Source organism: Haliotis cracherodii, unplaced genomic scaffold, assembly GCF_022045235.1.
Source record: "Haliotis cracherodii isolate W230 unplaced genomic scaffold, xgHalCrac1.p SCAF_13, whole genome shotgun sequence".
Taxonomy (NCBI): Eukaryota; Metazoa; Mollusca; class Gastropoda; order Lepetellida; family Haliotidae; genus Haliotis; species Haliotis cracherodii.
This window is the reverse complement of record NW_027266268.1, coordinates 35,032,445-35,053,163: the sequence shown is the minus strand read 5'-3', so window position 1 is coordinate 35,053,163 and position 20,719 is coordinate 35,032,445. Positions and strand designations below refer to the sequence as shown.

At 41.9% G+C, this 20,719-nt stretch overlaps 1 protein-coding gene across 1 annotated transcript; it reads right to left on the bottom strand.

Moving 5' to 3' along the window:
- Nucleotides 1-2,518: 2,518 nt before the first annotated feature.
- LOC139459247 (monocarboxylate transporter 12-like) lies at nucleotides 2,519-19,623 on the bottom strand. The gene is made up of 7 exons (XM_071240695.1): nucleotides 19,596-19,623; nucleotides 9,212-9,313; nucleotides 8,481-8,576; nucleotides 6,106-6,249; nucleotides 4,658-5,545; nucleotides 4,118-4,168; nucleotides 2,519-3,269 (listed from the first exon to the last, which is right to left on the bottom strand). The coding sequence occupies exons 2-7, from the start codon at nucleotides 9,309-9,311 to the stop codon at nucleotides 3,061-3,063; spliced, it is 1,488 nt and encodes a 495-aa protein (XP_071096796.1). The 5' UTR covers nucleotides 9,312-9,313; nucleotides 19,596-19,623; the 3' UTR covers nucleotides 2,519-3,060.
- Nucleotides 19,624-20,719: the final 1,096 nt, after the last annotated feature.

Here is a 20,719-nt window from a genome sequence, read left to right as displayed (position 1 = left end):
AACCATGTCATTAAAGCCAGTCAGTCAGAGGTCGTGCGGTCGGGTGGCTGCAATATCCATCGGAGAAGCTGCAAGACGTCCCCATCTCCCCATCTGTTATTCAAACATGTGTTTCCGTGTTACTCCAGGTGAACATTTGACTTGCTTTTGCATGTGTTTGTGACGCGTGCCACCAAAGGGGCAGGATACGCCACCTTTTCTCGAACACCTTGTATCATCACTTTCACAGAGACCTATGATTGTGGGTTCGAATCCCAGTTCGCCCCGATTATGTTTCTAGGTTTGTCAGCACCGTTCCCGTGCTCGTGGGTTTCTCCGAAATATTAAAAGTCTGAGACCTGCACTTCGGGCTTTCCTCCCACATTAAGCTGACACGCAGTGATGTAACTGGAATACTCTTAAAAGCGGCGTTAAACCCAACTCACTCACTCACACATTCACTCAAAGCTCAGAAAGTGATGTATTTTACCCTGTGAATTATATGTTGCTTTTTGGCACGCATTAAACATGAACTAACTGCACATATGCTTGTCCTTGACGTGGGGTACGGGAAATAATGACTAGACTCGCAGGTTGTATCAGATGCCAGCTCAGCGCACATAATATACGTACTGCATTTCTCATGTTATTGCAATGATGGTAAACTTTATTTTTGAATCCATTAGAGTATCGGTTTGCTGGCTCCTAATGGACAGCACTTGCGCTGAGGAATATGTGAACTGTGATGAGGAAGAGGTGACTGGCGAGTCCCTCAGTGATGTTGACATTTTGCAAGCCGTAACACAGCCGGAGCAAGATTCAGACGATGAGCAAGACAAGCATGAGTTGCATAATTGAAGGGAAATAACTCTTCCAGTAAGAAGCTGGTTTCAGTAATACGGAAATTTGTTTATACGGACGAATTGTGAAATGACGCAAGTGTCCGTATAAACGAGGCACGACTGTATATGTTAGATGATGCGCGACAATCGGCAAAGTCACTGATATCCCTGCTGAACGTCGTTCGATGTGATCTGAGACATTCAAATATTAAGGATGACCTCACAGAATACTACCCCAAATAAATGCACTTTTGTTCTATTTTAAAAACTCCTTGCTCTCCCCGAACCTCCGAAAACATATGTCTTCAAATATATGGTATTGTGTGGTGAGATGTGGTTCGACCCCGTGGTCAAGATTATTGCACCTAAGTAAGCGTGCGTGCGTGCGTGCGTGCGTGCGTGCGTGTGTGTTTGAGTCCGTGTGCGTGTGGGTGTATGTGTGTACTGGACCGGACAAATGTCGGTGACAGCCCACTGAGATACCATGCCGCAGTTTAAAATATCCCCATAATCTCAAGCAGGGTAACTAGTAACCAGCTTGAATTATGTTGACTTGGTTGATGCATGTCATCGTATCCCAATTGCGTAGATCGATGATCATGATGTCTATCACCGGATTGTCTGGTCCAAACTCAAATATTTACAGACCGACGTCATATCGCTGGAATATTGGAGTTCGGCGTTAAACAACAAACAAAACCAAAAAACAGACTGTAGGACATGGAAAAACACGTGATCCAGGACACACAGTATGTTATTCGCCCGACCCGACGTTTGACGTGAGTCTGTCCCGGAATATGAGAAGGGACCGATGTTGGTAAGTTAAGTGACTGGAGTATGTTCGAAGTAAGCAAGATATACTTGTATAGATCCTCTTGTAGCTGCGCCCGCAGTAATCCAAGACATGATCAGCAACACAAACAGAAGACATATTATTAGGCAACATCAAATATATCCAATGCCAACAACGAACTTTGTTTTTATGAATTGAAAATGATCTAGATCAATACGAACACATAATGCTGACTGGACAGTTTGTGATTGTGTGGTTATAAATCGCTGTTTCGTCTTGCCCTATATTGGCGATGGACACTAAAAATGTGCTTTCTACATTGTATTCATATGGGGATTCGAACCCGAGCATTGGGCGTGACACCTGAACAGCTTTACTACTAGGCTGCCCAACCATTGATGATGGTACATGACAGTACGGGTGAGTGAGTGAGTTGGGTTTATCGCCGCTTTTAACAGTATCCCAGTTATATCGCGGCGTGTAGGCTTAATGTGGGAGGAAAGCCCGAAGTGATGCAGGTCTTACACGTTTGCAACTTCGATGAAACCCACGACCACGGGTATGTGCTGACAAACCTAGAAACATAATCGGGGCGAACCGGGATTCGAACCCACAATCATAGGTTTCTAGCATGCCCAAGGGACGCAACTCTACACAGCGAATCGCGGCGCTTTAGACGACAGGGCCACCCGTGCCCCAACATGATGGTACGGGCATAAATAAAGATGTTTCAAGCCGTATTGTGGACAGTGTGTAATAATCAGCACACATGACTTAAAAGGTTTAATCCAAAACTAGTGAGTTTTGTTTAACACCTCTTTGATTTGTGATTACAATATGCATAAATAGTATGAAAATCATTGTCGGTAATGAATGTAGAAACAAAGATATAAACATATCGCCATTCAATGTCATCGATGGTTTAAAAACTAGCTTGGTAATTAATAACGACTCGCATGTCACAGTGATCCGGGGGTTCCGTATTCTCTGAGAATTGCATCCGATGATCATGTGTTCGAATCCCAGTCAAGTAGTTATAAACTGTCAACGCTAGATAACAACCAGTCTCTATTATCTGCCAACGATCCCACAGGAGTTAAAATAAAGATGAATGTTATATAAATCGATCACTGAAATATCACTGATGCCACCATGTGCTCGCGAAAATGGTAAACATGTCCCGCCCGAGCTAGGTACTGACCATGGAAGGACGGCGTTTCAAAAGTGATACACTAAGGATACATATGATTCGTTTTGTACAGTGATTATTGCATTCTTCTTGTTGTATGGGATTCTTGGTGTTTCCATTATTAACAATGAAATAAAAAAAATATACGAAATAGATCTGTGTCAGGAAAGTGTCAAAAGGGGGTCCTTTGAAACTATCGGCGAGATGAAATTTCGACGTCCATCTATTTGATCCTTAAAGACTCATGGGAGAAAATTTTAGCATGGACTCTCTATTTCTTTCTTCTGTAGTGGTTGCTTGTTCTCGTGAAGTATCAGTTGGTCCTTGTTCTCGGAAACAAGTAGCGGTGCCTTGTTCTCCGTAACAATCAAATGTTCCTTGTTCTCTGACTGTCCAGGAACTTTGGCGTCTCTCCTCAAGATGGGAATCAGGAACAAGAGCATGGAGCCAAGAAAAGACACTGAGCCTGGAAGCATATGAACATGTACATCACATTTAAGGATGCCAATATCCTGAATCTGAACTATTAAATGAAAAACTCGTAGCAAAGCTCACATAAAACAATACACCTCCGAAAATAAGGAAAGCATTATTGCCACCTATCCTAGCCATTGCATAAAGAAATGTAGTTCGTCCAACATTGCAAAATGAAGCTCATATATATTCAAACTGATCATTAATCCATAACATTATATATGATTTGTTTGATCCATGAAACATACACGTTGCTTGCGTAACGCGATAATAATGGGTAAATTATGCAGTATAGAGTGCTTAACAATTTGTGACAAGCTGTTATATATGTTTGGGGCCAACCATCTACAGCTTCCGGAAATTCTGCTACAAAATAATTTGTCAACTGGTTTTACAACAAATATATCGTCAGTGGACCTGTAGTACGTTATGAAAAAGGGTATCCAAAGAAATGGTTGGTCTTCTTATTCAGAGGGAAAGGGGCACGGGTGGCCCAGTCCTCTAAGGCGCCGCGATTCGCTGTGTAGAGTTGCGTCCCTTGGACACGCCAGAAACCTATGATTGTGGGTTCGAATCCCGGTTCACCCCGATTATGTTTCCAGGTTTGTCAGCACCATACCCGTGCTCGTGGGTTTCACCGAAGTGGTAAACGTCTGAGACCTGCATCACTTCGGTCTTTCCTCCCACATTAAGCTGACACGCCGCGATATAACTGGGATACTGTTAAAAGCGGTGCCTCACTCACTCACTCACTCACTCACTCATTCACCCAGAGGGAAAAACCTATGATTGAAATGTGACCGAAACATATTCTGTCTTAAATGAAAATCGCATGCTTACCTCCAATGTGGAATCCCGCAGAATAGGATGATGTCATGTCGAACAGTGCACCTAAAACCAACGAGGACATGTTATATTTGCAGCAGCAATGTTTAGTAGATACTAATTTAGAGAGCAGTAGCCACAGCAAGACTCAACCCTAACCCTAACCCTAACCCTAACCCTAACCCTAACCTAAGGGTCATATCAAATATGTAACACTAGTATTAATAATTTAAGCGATGTCAGCGATTATATTTTAAGTTTTACTTTGGGTTCGGCAATATATCATTTATAGCAGAGTGTCCTCAAGTCTTGCATTGGCAAGAAACACCGCTTACTGATTGCATATACAAAATCCCATGCTGTGATGACACCCAGTGAGCCATGTTACAAAGCCCGACAACTACTGTTAGTAGTCGTTGTTTCTGTGCTAACCGTAGTGGTCAGAGCTGTCTATCCTGTGTTGAAATAATAATTGCGAGAATTGAATGTGTACATAATGCAAATGGCGTCACTCCTGAATATACATTCAGGCAAATAGCTAATGAAACAACATACCAGCAATGGTTGGACCAATCAGATAACTCATACCACCAACACACAAGGTAAGTCCAAACACTGTTGCCAATTTCGCTACTCCGAATAACTCCACAATTATAGGCGTCAATAAAATGTAACTAAATCCGAAGAAGATACCATATAAGACTTGGTATAGGAGAAGTTCAGCAAATCCATGTGCAAACAGAGGCATTAAAATCACAGTTATAGCTTTCAGGCCTTGGCACGATAGGTATACCATTAGGAGGTCAATACTTTTGTCATTACAGGCAGCACCGCCAAGAAACCGAGCAACAGTGAGAGTGAGGCCGTAGGCTGTGAACAGTGACGGAACTTTGGTCTGTGGTACTCCAACCGAACGTACATAGGATGGCAGATGGACAATCTGAATAGAATAGCCCATCATTTCCATGAAATAGTTGAGACTGAAGACCCAGAGGAGTCTATTCTTCAGAACCGAACATGTGCTGTCTTGTTTGCTATTGTCACCAAAGACACTTTCGTTACAACGTTTCCTGCAACATAGACAGGAAGACTTTTCAGATGACTCTGGAGGTTCGAAATACAGATCCTCTGCTTCCGCCGCTTGTGCGGCACTGTATTTCTTCCTGAGGCAACAGAACATTCTATTTTCGTTTGTGCGTGACGTCGTTTCAAGTGGAAATATCAGAGATCCCATCACCACCATCTGAGCTGTGATGCATCCAAGTGTGGACATCGCAATCCGCCAACCAAACTGATCAATCAGCCAGCCAATCAAATGTGGGCCTGACAGGATACCGATGCCTGCTGAAGCTAAAGCGATTCCATTGGCAAGTACTCTCTTCTCCTTGAAGTAATGGCCAACAGCTATGGCAGTTGGGGTGTAGACAATACCAAATCCAGTTCCTGCAAGTCAAGTAAGCATCAATCATTTCAAAATACAAAGTACATAAAAGTACTTTTTTATTCCAACTGCTAACTTATTGATTTAACAATGTTATTCTTTCCGAATCACAGAACAAAACACAATTATAGAAAAACTCATCTTCATATTCCTAGAATAAGTTTCAGAATTTGACAATTAGCTGTTTATACGAAGGTAAACATGAAAACACTGATTAACAGAGAAACTTACACGAGGTTTCGCATTACATAATATTCAAGAAATGCACAGGAAAAATGGATATTTTTAAAATGACCGCCGTGGTTCAAATCAGATACGAATTCAGAGAAGGCATTTGACAGACACAGTTACTGTGATGGTCCATAAACATTTCTCTCTTTGTTAGATTGTCTGTTTCAGAGGACATATAAAAATATGAGTTAACGATGGGTGGATGGACAGAGGCTCGAAATGACATTGCTGAGTGCGGCGTTAAACGACCAACCTGAAAGGACGGACAGACACAAAAGGAGATAGGACATGCATCTCTAAATGAATTTGAACGGGCACGTTGACATCTCACCTGAGAGTATTCCGAAACAAGCAAGCAGTTGTGGTAGTGTGTCGGTAATGCTGGATGCCACAAGTCCTACTGACAGTAGACTTCCTCCAACCATTACAGATGTACGTATGCTGAAGGTGTTGCAGATGACACTCGCTACGGGACCTGAAAAACAAACTAAACATTATAATAATTATACATGTAGTTACCCTAAATTGTAGGACAGGCTCTGTGTCTCTCTAAATACATGAACGAATATCTTCTACAAAATACGTTGTAACCAACTAGCCCGACACCTTTCATGATCAGTAGTATTCCCTTCGAATCGTTCACAAGTACCCCTTGAGAAGATTATTTGTTATAAAGTTGGTCGAGGAGAGCCCAACGTGATGAATGTCATTGATGTTACCATTGTACCAAACTCACAAGATCAGGACTGATGGTGAGGAACCAAGGAACATAGTCTGGCAAATGTGGGGTTCGAACCCACGATCAAAAGATCCTGGTAGGCAAAAGAGAGGCAAATCTGGGAGTATTTCATACCGTCTAACATGGTCATATGGGGAACTAAGTGCAAAATCTACACCTTGATTGGAAACTTGCAATATATACAGAGTATTGACCGTTTTTAATTGGAAACTTGTGCTGTAAAATGCAAGTAATACATTTTAGTACCACCGCCTCCGTGGTGCAGTGGATAGCACCACGGAGGCGGCAGAGGAAGATCGGGGCTTCCATCTCTTAGCAGCGGAATACAATCATACGTTGAAAGTTGGAACTTGTTGTTATCCTGTTTGGTACATACTGTATCCTCACACGATTGTATAAAGGAATGTCAGTAGTGAGATTTGGTTTGAGCAAATACTTCTAAATTTCAGTTTCATTAACCAAGTTGTTCCGGGTACATTTTAAATACATGGTATGCCACTAGATTAAGAGGGAGACTTTAGATTAAGGGTAATTAGGTCAACCATAACAAAATACCAAAACCCTACATCGCACTTAACTACAACACACAACATTAATGTATAGATATATGAATGGCTGTGTATTTGTTTGGGAATATTTTTGAAATAGCATCTGACATCTTGCATGTGAGCTTCAGAGCCCTTGTGACTTCAGAAGCGATGCCATAAATATACAAAAACCTTACATGTACATCAGTATTGAAGGACGCTTGGTAATGTCAGGTTTACCAAAATGAATATGTTATATGGGACCGACCATATTGTTTCAGCCACAGATGCCAAAACAGATATTTTTTTATCAACATTAAAAGCCAACATATATTTTTAGAAATATCCTCTTGTAACAATAGAAGTTTTGTTTAAGACAATTTCTTTCTTTTTCAACAGTCTGAATTATTTTGATCAAGCATTTTGAGGGTAAGTTATTTTTTCGATATTATTTACAGACTTGCTTTTTATATTAGTACAAGGAGGTCCACTTGCATCTCTTCTGATAAAGTTAAGGGTCTAACATTGATTGAACCACTCTTCCTGCGGCTTCTCCACAATGATGCTATAGTTTGTACATTTACACAATCCATTAAAATCAGATCTTAGTTCTCGCTATCGCTAAACAAAGATCTGAGGACATCCCATTTGGGGTCACGTCAGAACGACCTTTCATCCGACCAATCAAAGCGTCGCTTACCAGATCATGAAAGTGACAGTCGGAATGTGTATTCTAATCATGCAACCTCGAAAACGTTAACACGGGGTATTCCGAACGACAGTTACAGAATGATTCCGTCAAAAATATCGTTTATCTCTCGCTTCCGCGGGATAAACATTTGAGCAGAGGAGGCGTTGCAAAGAACGTGGGAAGTTCTGCAATACAATCACAACAATATATTAAACATTCCGGAATGTTCGTTTGTTCAGTTTTGAAAATTTAATCGAAAACTGTGTCAACATATTTTTCAAGCCTAGTCTGAAATGGAAGTCGTCAGGTTGAAACGAGTGCCGTAAAGCTCGAAAAATCTCATTGGCTGATATCGACTTTATCGGCGGTTATTCTTTTCAGTGGTCGGTCAAAGTTCGCGAAAAGTCGTTCTGACGTGACCCGTAATGGCATGACCTCAGATCTTTGTTTTGCGGAAGCGAAAACTTAGATCTGATTTTAATGAGATTGTACATTTACAATGCCCAGCACAAAAGCGAAAGACAACATATACATCCTATGTACAACAGTCATACAATATATTCTACTACTCATCAAAATCGGGATTTTCGTATTCTAGGAGAGAACAGGATGTGTCATACGTGATTAGGATAAAGAGCAACACAGATTAACGAGAACGTGAAGAACATACATTGACGCATCATGGGCATAATGCTGGTCCATGTGACATTGGATAACCCAGTTACCGTAGTTACCGTGATTACCGTTACCTAATATTGACTGTAGGCTGATGAAGAGGGAGCACACCAAGCTAATAAAAGCCGTGCTGCCATCGTAATGCTGAAGAAATTGGTCCTGGAACATCCCTAGTAAAAGAAATGTTCATTGCACATAACCATCTCCAAGAGGTTATGTATTAACCTGCATACTATAATGCATTTGTTTAACACTGGTATAAATATCATGTCAAGAGAAATAGTTATCAAACGAAATAAATTGATCAGTTATTACTAAGCATTTCACCAACAAAAGCTGTTAATAAGCCATCCAAAGGTTTTTTTTTGACGCCTCTACAAACGTGGTGAGCAGGGCCCACTTGCACAAAGCAATCTTAGGGCTAAGATGATCTTAACTCCCATACTTTAACATACGCTTACGATAGTCTTAGCGCTAAGATCGTTTGTGCAAATGGGCCCAGGTTAAAGAAGTGTGTGAGTTGTGCTTTACGCTGCTTAGAACATCTTTTCAGATATATCACGGCGTGGAAGCAAAGCCAGAAATGATTCTGGTCTCAACCACGTTCGTCAAGTCCATGAGCACACCGTTATGGTGCCAACATACATTGAGTCAGTACCAGAACAAAGAGGGATTTCGACCACTCATTGGCTTCTGGCGCGCCTAATGGACGCAATGCAGCAAAGCGAAATAAGCCAACTAACACGACTTGGCCACCCACGCCCCCTTTGAAACTAGTACTATTTTGAACGTAATAATAAGGTACCCAGACAGACGGTGACTGTCCCAACTACGGTCAGGTTGAAGACCACCGCCCCCAGGACCACCAACGCCCAGCCTCCATCGATGTTCGCTCGTGACTTCATCACTGGAAAGCATAAAACGGGCTTAATCGTGATGTCTATTTCACATAGGAGAGTCAATCCCCGTCTGGTGACGCCGGTGCCTGTTTTGGGATAAAAACATATTAAGTGCAGTTGGACAAATGGCGAAATGCCACTCCTTTTGCTTAATTCAGTAAAACATATGTTGAGCCTGTTTTCTAATACATCTACAATTGTAACTGTGACTCATAAAATGACCAACTTCTGTATTCAAATCACATACACACTGTATGCGAAACACATATTCTAATGACAATAACTACGATGCAAGTAATGTTCAGTGTACAGTGTTGGATGTGGCCGAAACAAGTGCAAAGGAGTTTCAGTGACCGAAATCTTGACTTTTGATAAATCATGACAAACGTGTTACAAATGCAGACATTCAGACTCGAATATACTCGATCAAAACCAAACTTATACAACCGCAACTTAATTTTAGATGTCCCATTGCATATACCCCTGGCAGCTTCAAGATACAGCATACAAACATCTTTTAGGGTAACAAGAATCAGGCATATTTTCCATCTTACACCAATATGACGAGAGAGAATGATAGCTGGACGAAGATCATTCGATCTGGATTCAGAGGGAAATGAAAGATACTTCTCTGGGTGATGGAAGGATGACGGAGGGTGAACAATATCTGCTAGTAATTACCATGTGGTTAGACGAAATGTAAGACTATGTCCGTTTATGGCTCCGACAAATGTGACCGGTATTTCCTCCAGCTGGTATGTCAACGCTCAATCAACCCACTAAACATATACAGGCCCGCGAGGTCAGGGTCAAATATCCCCACCCTACTTGGTATCAGCTTTGTAAATATCTATTCTGATGTACCGTCGTCGACCTCTCCTAATCTACGCGTCCATTCGCCCTTTCACATTACAAATGCAAGCGGGAATCTCATCAGAAATCTGTCGCTTCCAAGACAATGATACAATGAAAACTTACCACATGCATTACTGAAACATTTGTTTGGAAGAAAGAAGGGCATAGAATAGCACCCTGTTCCCGTCCTAGGGATACATGATGGGACGACTTTCTCGCTTAGCCTGCTTCGTCCTTTATACGCAGGTCATATCAGAATCTCACGTAAGTGTGTTTACTTAGATATAAGCCCTCCCTTTTGAGGTGTTCCGTTTTACAAAACGCGTGAGGCCACACTATCAGACAGGGTTCGTGACCGAGACTGACTTATATATGTCCTTTATATCACATCACACAATCTTTTAATTCAATTTGACTGTCGACATTAGAGTGAGGTTTGTGAGTAAGCTATAATGTTTGAATATTACAGTAATAAGTAAAGTGCTTGGAGTTGGAGTTTAAAGCTTTATTGATTTTTTGTGCCTCACCTACGAGTGAGAGGCTGAATAGAAGAGGCTGTGACCTGATCACTCTGAAGTTCTTTTGTATTGAACATTATATAGTGTTGTATGTATAATTTGTATAGAATATGTATTTATGTAGAGCGACAGGAATTTATATAGATGTATGGAAATTTGTGCAGTCATAGATATGGTATAGTATAAAAATACATTGGATCTCTCACACAATTGAACCATATCTAGTACGTAACTTAATGGGTATATAAGCCGTGTCCCGGCTGTTGTAAATACGTTTGTAAAATCCTCACCAACATTGTAGAATGAAATGTGTAGTGTAAATCTTTGTGCATGAACTTCTAACTTTCTTAGCATGATATTGTAACAAATGCAAGTTTGAAGTTGTAAACGTATTGGATATTTGATATTTTCAACATCTAAATTCTGGCCATGGATGTAACGATGGCCAAGTACCGTAACTAATGTAGGGAAGATAGATAGAGCAGATGTGGGACTTGACTTATTATACGTCTATGTAACATCACGACTGTGGTGACATTGTCTACCTCGAGGGTGGCTGTGACAGCACATACGACGGTGACGTTCTATACTGTTCCGGTGTACTGTATATTCTTTAATGTATATGGTTCAGGAGATCAAGCATTGCCGTTGATGTATTAGTGTGATGATATAATGTACTAGTATTGGTACATAGAGGTAGGCAGAGAGGAGGGTAGGAGTGAAGTAACAGGTGAAACAATTGAAAGGGTATGTGTGTATGATCGGGGGTAGGCTGGGAGTGGATTGAAATGAAGTTAATTAATCTGAGTGAGTATTTGTCAAGTGAATTTGGTGGGGGTTAATCGCTACGTTTAGTTAGAAAATTAATTATTAATTCCTATCTGGCTTTGTTTGTACTCCCGGTTGTGAAACAACGTCCTTTATAAAACTAATACACATGCATATATAATTCGGACTCGTAAAACAATATTACAGTTACATACATACCTACTTACCTACCACTTTTGAAAGACGTACATACCTAAGATGCTGAGAAGAGCGATAGTAATGTGACCAGGAATACCGCGGTTGGTGGGAGATGAACGATGGGGCGCACTTGATTTGAACACGAACCACAAAACCGGAATACGTCATTCACAATGTATTCACGCATATCGCATACATTATGAATACAATAAGGCTTTGTTTGGCTACTATGCAACGACGGCCTGTAAGTTATCGAGTCTGGGCCAGTAAAACACACACACACCCGTTGCAACCTGTCTTATTCGGTTAGTCAGGTGTGAATGAGCGAGAGAGAGAGAGGGAGAGAGAGAGAGAGAATAATGTTTATTATACTTTCACATGTTATATACTCTTCATACTAAAACACGTACACAAACAATAAAATATAACATCCGACCAGGTATGGCCTACGAGACACAAGACACAAAAGCATATGTATAACGTTATGATCCTGATAGGGTAAATTAAGACATATCCTGACACAATGTTTAAAGTCAAGATTGGGTCATGAACACAGTAGTGTGGTACCAGCGAATTTCCGAGATAATCTGGTACGTAATATTATGCAATATTACGTCACCTCGGAAATTCGCTGGTCTGGCCCTGGCCCCTATGAATGCCCTGGGGTGTTTACCTAAATCGTTAAGAGAACAATGGAGTCGGAAAATAACAATAGATCAATGGGGTATTAGGGAAAGAGGGTGATACCTCTTGATGACGTCACAAAATGGCGGCCATAACCTACGTTGTTGTTGTGTTTGGGGGGTTGTCCCTATGGTGATCGCCATTTTGGGTCGGTGGTCGTATGATCACGTGTGTGTGTGTGTAACGTCATACAACGCATCCTATACTCGTGACGTCAGCACATGGCGGTCGTGGTTTTGTATCCTAACGGTCATCGTCGTGTTGTGCGTGGTTCGTCAACCATAACAAACATTTCTGTTAATGCGTGTCCTGACAGAACACAAGTGTGTGTGTGTGTGTGTTCTCTTAAAAAATACGAAAAAGTGTATACATTTAACAAAAATCCATTTTATTACATGTGAAATAAAATATATACAAAATAACGACACGCTGTCAAACAATTATTACAATCGTGGAGTTACGTGGGTAACATCGCGTGACCTTTCACTACGGATGTGTGTGACGTCGTACAACGCATTCTACTCGTGACGTCACAACACGACGATCATAAGCGTGTTTTCGTTTGTTTGTTCGTATCGTCATAGCATCGTGGAGTTACGTGGGTAACATCGCGTGACCTTCACTACGGATGTGTGTGACGTCGTACAACGCATTCTACTCGTGACGTCACAACACGACGATCATAAGCGTGTTTTCGTTTGTTTGTTCGTATCGTCATAGCATCGTGGAGTTACGTGGGTAACATCGCGTGACCTTCACTACGGATGTGTGTGACGTCGTACAACGCATTCTACTCGTGACGTCACAACACGACGATCATAAGCGTGTTTTCGTGTGTTTGTTCGTATCGTCATAGCATCGTGGGGTGACGGGTGTAACATCGCGTGACCTTTCACTACGGGTGTGTGTGACGTCGTACAACGCATTCTTCTCGTGCCGTCACAACACGGCGATCATAATCGTGGTTTCTAGTGTTTGTGACAAGCGCTTACGGTCAAAAGGAGATAACTGTATATATTGGAAGCGGTTACGAATGTAAACACTGGCAGTGAGTTGGGGTAAATCTCAAGTTGGGTGAGTTTTAGTCACGTTGCTAGTGTATCTGTATAGGTAGTGAGCGTGCAACGGAGCTCGGGGAGGGCAGTTTGAGTCTAGATCTCGAATAAACGGGTTGTGGTGTTGCGATATTTCGGTATTCCTACGGTGGTCGTTATGCTGTGCGTGCCTCGTCAACCGCAGCAAGCATTATTTTTAATGGGCGGCATCGCAAAATGACCGACAGAACCGGACAACGGTGTGTGTGTGGCCCTATAGTGTCTGCCATATTGTAACGTCACTGTTCAGCGAATCGATGAATAAACTAGCGAGGGCTGTACTCTCGATTACCGTCAGTCTCGTTTTTACCTCATAAATGCGCAATAGTCAAACGTTATAAAATAACAAATTTTGAAGGAGGTCTGTTAATGTCGTGCTGTCTATGTAAAGCTCTCTACCTTACTAGACCGCAAGACAAATGTATCTAGACACTCAAAACAAAAACCCCGCAGGTCGTCCCGGCCGAGTAAAGCTCTCTACAATACAAGGCAGGAAGACGGCGGTATTCTACCGGAATGAAAAAACATATCATGGGAGGTAGAAAACGGTAAAGTAGTAAGAGTAGTATTATGGTGTGTTGAGTCGCGTTGTTTACCTCGTATCATAAATACCCAGAGGGCAAGCAATAAAAAAAATGTTTTGAAGGAGGCCTGTAAATGTCTTACTGTCTATGTAAAGCTCTCTACAATACTGTAAGACAAATGTATTTACACACTCAAAAAAAAGGATCACATGTCCCGTTTATGTAAAGCTCTCTACAATACAAGACTGTATGACAGTGATATTCTACCAAACAATATCTATAAAAAAAACATCGCGTCGTGCTGCCTATGTAAAGCTCTCTACAATACTCGACTGCACGAAGGTGATATTCTAATATGGCTGGACCACCCCAAACATACCCCACGAGGTAAACAACGGCAACACTTTAAAAACATTAGGTACCACATTACAAAATATTTATTCACAAGTCATCCTCTTACATATACATCGTGAATAAATAGTACTTTATATATTCATTAACTGAGCATCAAGTAAATGACGACAAATACACAAGTGTAGGGTTATACGAGAAAACGTGGAGTAGTAATCGTATTATCGACGCAAGCCGGAATCAGAAAATGCTTTCACTGCATGGATACTTTTTTTTAGTATTAAACCATAACCATCTGGGGTATTTCCAAATGACGACATCCGATGAGCTCCGCCGTTCGTTTTGTCTGTTTGTTTAGGCTGGAGAAATTAATTAGCATGCGCCCTTTGTCGAAATCTTTATAGATCACAGTTAACCAATCAGTGTTTATGCAAAAATGCGTAAAACAAATATTGCCTCCAGCCTCCATGTTTATTTAGCTGTCCTTGCAGACGGTAGCCCAGTCTCTGGTCACGCTCAGTTGCGTTGCGTATCATCCGGGTACTCACGGGGAAAAAAACAATAACAAAGGCAACAACCAGTCCGGGGAATTGCGTTAGATCAGTGCCCCTTTAGTAGTCTCTACACTAAAAGTAGACAACGCTATATCAACCACAAGAAACCCTGGGGTACTATTTATCACACAGTAGTGTACATTCTTCCCGCCCTCGTGTCGACTTCATCATTGTCGAATCTACTAGGACATGTCATTTTCAGGAAAGAGCACGAGGGTGCAAACCGATTGTGTTCAAAGTCAATGTCATCTTCAGCACTCCACTTCCACAATCTCAGACCACACCAAGCACACACGACCTTGTCCGAATGTCCGGTATAATAAAATCCTCTCCTGGCCAGCTGTGTACCCTTCTGAACAAGTTGCTCGGGCCAATCCTTGAAAGTAGCCATCCTCTCGTGTCCGTATACCATAACTTCGTCGTAACAGTTCGCGCTTAAATCGGACAGCAACCTCCTATTTTTCCCCGGGGGTGTCAGCGAGTATCCGCGGGAATCTAACTCTGACCCTCCCGTCTGGTGTCTCTTCGTACTTTCAATGTAACCATAGTGACATGACAGTTTCCATTTCGGCCCATAATCCGTTACAATATCGCTGGGAGTCTCGAAATTAAATTTCTTGTCCACTGACACACTGTCCTCATTAGCAGAATCAGAGTCTGATATCGCCGCTACTTCTCTGGTACCGTTATTATTACAACAAACAGTCAGTTTATTCCTTTCTCCAACCATCTGCGACTTACTGGCATCGAATATTGGGTAGGACTTCATAGCGGAGACTCTAAAATATGCGACCTCACTCTCTGACTCTCAGGCGTAGAATGGCTAACACAGACCACCTTTCACATAGGGCGTGTCCTTAGAGGGGCGGGGCCTAACTTCCTCGGATATGGTGAGCGGGTAAAGAATGGCAGCAAAAGGTACTTACTTACTTTCGCAGCAAAAGGCGAAAAGTCAACGCTAAATAGGTGTGATTACGCGTACTAATAGTCCCTTGGTACTTAAATCCGAACGCGTGTAACGCTCAATTCTCGTACAAAAAAATAAAAAAATCACCAAAAAATGGCATAACCTATATCTAAACTCAAATAGCCAAATAAAAAAATTACTCAGCAAACCACTAACCAAACCAAAAATTCTCCATCCATCAAAATAAATCGACAGAGTAATCACTAAACTCCAAACAGGACACACCAACCTAAATAACCACCTAAAAAATTTAAAAAAAACATACTACAGGTAACTGCCCACACTGCAAACAACTAGAAACCCCAGAACACGCACTCATCCACTGCACACACTACCTCACACATCGAACCGCATTACAAACCACCCTCAATCTAAACAAGGCTCTCACTCTAGAAGCAATATTAAACCCACAAAATAAACTAGAAAACTTCAAGGCCTTAGGCGTATTCTTAATCAAAACGGAACTAATAAAACGCATCTAAAAACATAATAACCTACCAAATCAAAATCACATAAACAAACAAACATCCACCATACCCAGCTCCCTTAGTTCTCCTCCCCAACCCCATCGGCATCTATTCCAAATCTCAAAATTCCCAAATTATATATAAGCAACCCCTAAAGCCCCCTCTTAGGGTTGCACAGGCCACCTTCGCCCCTTTCGGAAACACATTAAATGGCCTGGCCGGGCCCGTGTGCGAAATACGCATCAGTCGGAAAGCGCACGTTAAATCTCCAAAGTAAGTAAGTAAGTAAGTACCAAATGTCTTCTAGAGTAAAGGTGTGCGTGGAATTTCTACCTAGCCCACCTGTAGTTCTAAACAGCTCCATGTATGTCTCATACAGCCTGGTAGAGTTGGGTTGGAAATTTACGGTAGGACATCTTTTACCTACTTTCTGACCATTTACTTTTACAACTACTTTGGTCAAACCAAAATGTTTGAAACAGGAAGGATTTTTTTGCGATACCCCGGCAAAGGATTCGTTGTCGACGAGTCCGAGTACTATTCTTTTGGGAACATGACCCATTATCAAATGTTCAGAATTATATTCTCTCAAGCCCTGTGGAATGTCGTGTGCCGTGGTTTTCACCCGAGCTATAGGATATTTGACAGTGCTACCACACGTCGGACCTTTAATATGACCATCTCTAATGGCGGGTGCCACGTTAACTTGTCTGACATGAAATTCGATGGAAAGTATGTAACAAGCATAGCCGGGTACGCGAGTACCGTCCCGGGCCGTTGTAGCGTGTAACATGTAAAAATTATTTGGGCTGCGTAAGAATTCAATCTTTAAGGGTACCCGTCGATCAGATATCTTTGTTGTATGTCCAGTGTGAATCGGTCAATGTGGAAACTATGCCTGGTAGCGGAAATAAATCCAGTTCGCTTTTACCGCATTGTATGTGACCCATATCCCCAGACATAATAATGAAAAAATGCGTATTGTCTCTAATAAAATAACAAGCGTCTCTTAAGCTTTCTTCTACGTTTCTTTCTTTTTAATAACGCGCTACGGCTACTCCCGTTTGCATCTACCAAAGTCCTCTCTTTATCCCGGCGTATATTTTTCATGGGTGTCTGAGTGCATATACTTATTTTTCTGCGTTTACTGCTCGGCGATCCTGACGGGAATGGTCCCATAACGTCGGCGAAAGTGCTTTAAGGACCCTCTTACTTCGCCGCCTTATACTTTCCGTGGCTTTCGAACTACCGGTCACGACATCACCGATCACGCCCGCAACAGCCCGGGCGCCTTCCCTCAGTAATATTTTTCCTGTAGACTTGTGCAAGGGCATCGCTATTTTACCTATAGCGGCTTGAATATTCCCCAGACTAGCACCCCCTGACCTTAAAGCCTTCCGACATACACCTGTATGCGACCCCTACGACCCTTGTACATTATTTCTACGAGTATTATACGTTTTTACTCTCCCCTTTTGAAATGAAGTATCACCACCGACAGTCGGCTAGCCAATGACACGGCCCGCCCGTGGTCGCCTGTTACAAGAATAGTTACAGAATGTATCTCGTCAAATTTTAAAAGACAGTAATTGTATTGGATTCTCTTCAGTGCACTACATCGTTCACCATTTTTGTTCTTACAGGTATCAGAGTCAGCAGTGTGTGTGCGAGACCTATAGCGCCTAGAACATTCCTCAGACCAACATCCCCCTAACCGTAATGCCAGCCGACATACACGGGTATGCGATCCCAACGACCCTCATACATTATTTCCACGAGTAGTATGCTTCTACCCTTCCATTTTAGAATGTAGTGTTACCGACCGACCGTTAGCGAATGACACGGGCGGCCCCGCCATCCTCTGAGTTACAGAACGTATCTCGTCAGATTTTAAAGACAGGTATTGGATTTCTGGAACATACCCTAGACCAGCATCCCCTGACCGTAATGCCTCCCGACATACACTGCTATGCGCCCCCCCCCCCCCCCTACGACCCTCGTACATTATTTCCACGAGTAGTATGCTTCTACCCTTCCCTTTCAAAATGGCGTATCACCACCGACTGACCACTAGCGAATGACACGAGCCACCCGCTATCGACTGTTATAAGAATAGTTACAGAACGTATCTCGTCTCGTTAAAGCATTCTTATCTCTCACATGTACTACATCGTTCAACATGTCCTTTGGACAAGTATTATAGTGAACGGAGGTGACAGAGTGTGACCGACCAATCGATTGTCAAAAATGTCCAATTTTGTAAATGTTTCCATAAGTGCTGTCACTGTATAATTCCTTTGCGGTAGGCCTAGTTTAGTTTCTAAACCATATCTCTCCTTGACCACTACCCTGTTGTTATACCCTCACTCACGGTCCCGGAAGAATTATGAGGAGGCGGTAAAGTATGCCTTGTCACGGGTAACTGTGGAGTACTAACGTCCACTCAATGATTATTCTTTCTGTCTACTTTCAGGGGATGTGGCAAATCTACGGTGTATTACCGGGCGTGTTTCGGACTGGCGAATCTGCTAGGTCGGTATTATTGCTCATAAAGCAACGGGTTATTCTCCCATACGTTATTGTTTGTTAACAGGAACAGTCAACGACCACGACGATTTCTCACCAATGTCAGCGCTTTCGTCTAATATCTCGGACACACCTGTAGTGAAACAGTGCATGGAAGCCAGTTTAGGAGACACACCTATCTAAAACAGGTCGCACCTCTCTAGAGTTAGTGAGGGTGAAATGTGACAGGTCGGTACTACTACTACTAAGAATGTGCGGTGTTATTCTCCGATAAGCTATTATTTGTTAACAGACGACGAACACTACAACTTCTTACCAGCCCTGGGGACTTGACGCAACTGCTCTCTCCACGAGAATGGTCTTATTATAAAGATAAAGTCGCCTTCATTGTACAAGACCACGCCAAAATCGTGCACGAGTTTAACAAACGTGAGACAGGAAGTCAGAGTGTTCTAAAAACGTGTCAGAGTGTTCTAAAAACGTGTCAGGGTGTTCTGAAAACGTGTCAGAGTACCCAATCATACACAAACACGCGCACACGAACACACACTCACCCATATCCCCCCTCCCCCGCCACACACACACACACACACACACACACACACAACTAACACCACACTACCCACATTTATCCACACCGATACTTAACATAAACATTAGAAGTATAATATTGATTACATGCAGAAATACTACTATTCGCAAGCATGATAACATACGTGTAGAAAAGCGCACACAGAATTAAATGAGTGTCAACGCCTTTTGAAAATTTGATCAATTAACTTACAGAGAGTATAACACCCGTGTTCCCAGGAACTCGTGGCTTGTCGCAAGAGACAAAGGAAAATTGGGTGCTTTGACTGTCACACATGTATATGTAGTGCAGATCGTTGTTCATGCTTTGAGTCACTAATTGCCTACGGAAATAGGCCAATCTGGCAACATTTATTGATTGTAATTTTTCAGGTAGTAATTAGTTTGTTTTATGACTGTCTGTGCGGTTTGATATACTGGAGTATATCATTGAATGGGGCGTTGAACAGGATGCGTTGTTTAGAACTAATGATGTGACTGCTAGGATGACATTGCTCATTCATCTATATTCCCTGTGTTAATCCCAGTGGCATATGTTGTGCAGTTTCTCCCCACTTATATACATTACGTTTACACATTTCACATACGTTAAAAGGCTTTGGGAGTTGTTAAATATAGTTTATAAATCACCTAGGGAACTGTTTTGAATCGTTGCGAAAAGGGTTTTTTCCCTCCATGGCATCATGCCTTGGTGTATGTCAACACCCTTGTGCCGAAGTTGAAGGGGCCTACGTAAATACTTCGAGTTATTCGAGGTTCGACATAGCCGAAAATGATGAAGTAACGGGATAAATGAGGTACCATGCTTCTACTTCGAGACAATCGTAAGTTCGACACATCAACGTTCGACACAACAGTGTTCGAGTGAATATATAGAAACAAGTGATTTCGGATGTATAATCATTCAGTATCAAATATACCTAAAACAGAGCCAAACTATTCGGTCTTTTCAAAGCTCTGTTTTGTACACAATACATTCCACCTCTCAGCGGTTCCGCAGGTGTAATGATTCCATTGATGCATGTATTATATTATTTGATATTCACATTTTGTAAATCAATAAGTGCGAAGCACAAGTTCATTTTTCTTTGCTTTAATATTCAAAGTATCCCAATGTATCTCTGTGCTGTAGCGGTTAAGTCGACTCCTTTTCAAATAGTGACAAAGAACGGAACACACCTGAACCTCGAAGTCACATTGATCTATTGTGCTTCAATGGTATGCGTAATAGAAAGTCACGTCCATGCTTGTATACTTGACCATCATGTTAATCAACATTGTTCCTTTTCTACGTGCAATCGTACCTGTAAGGTACTC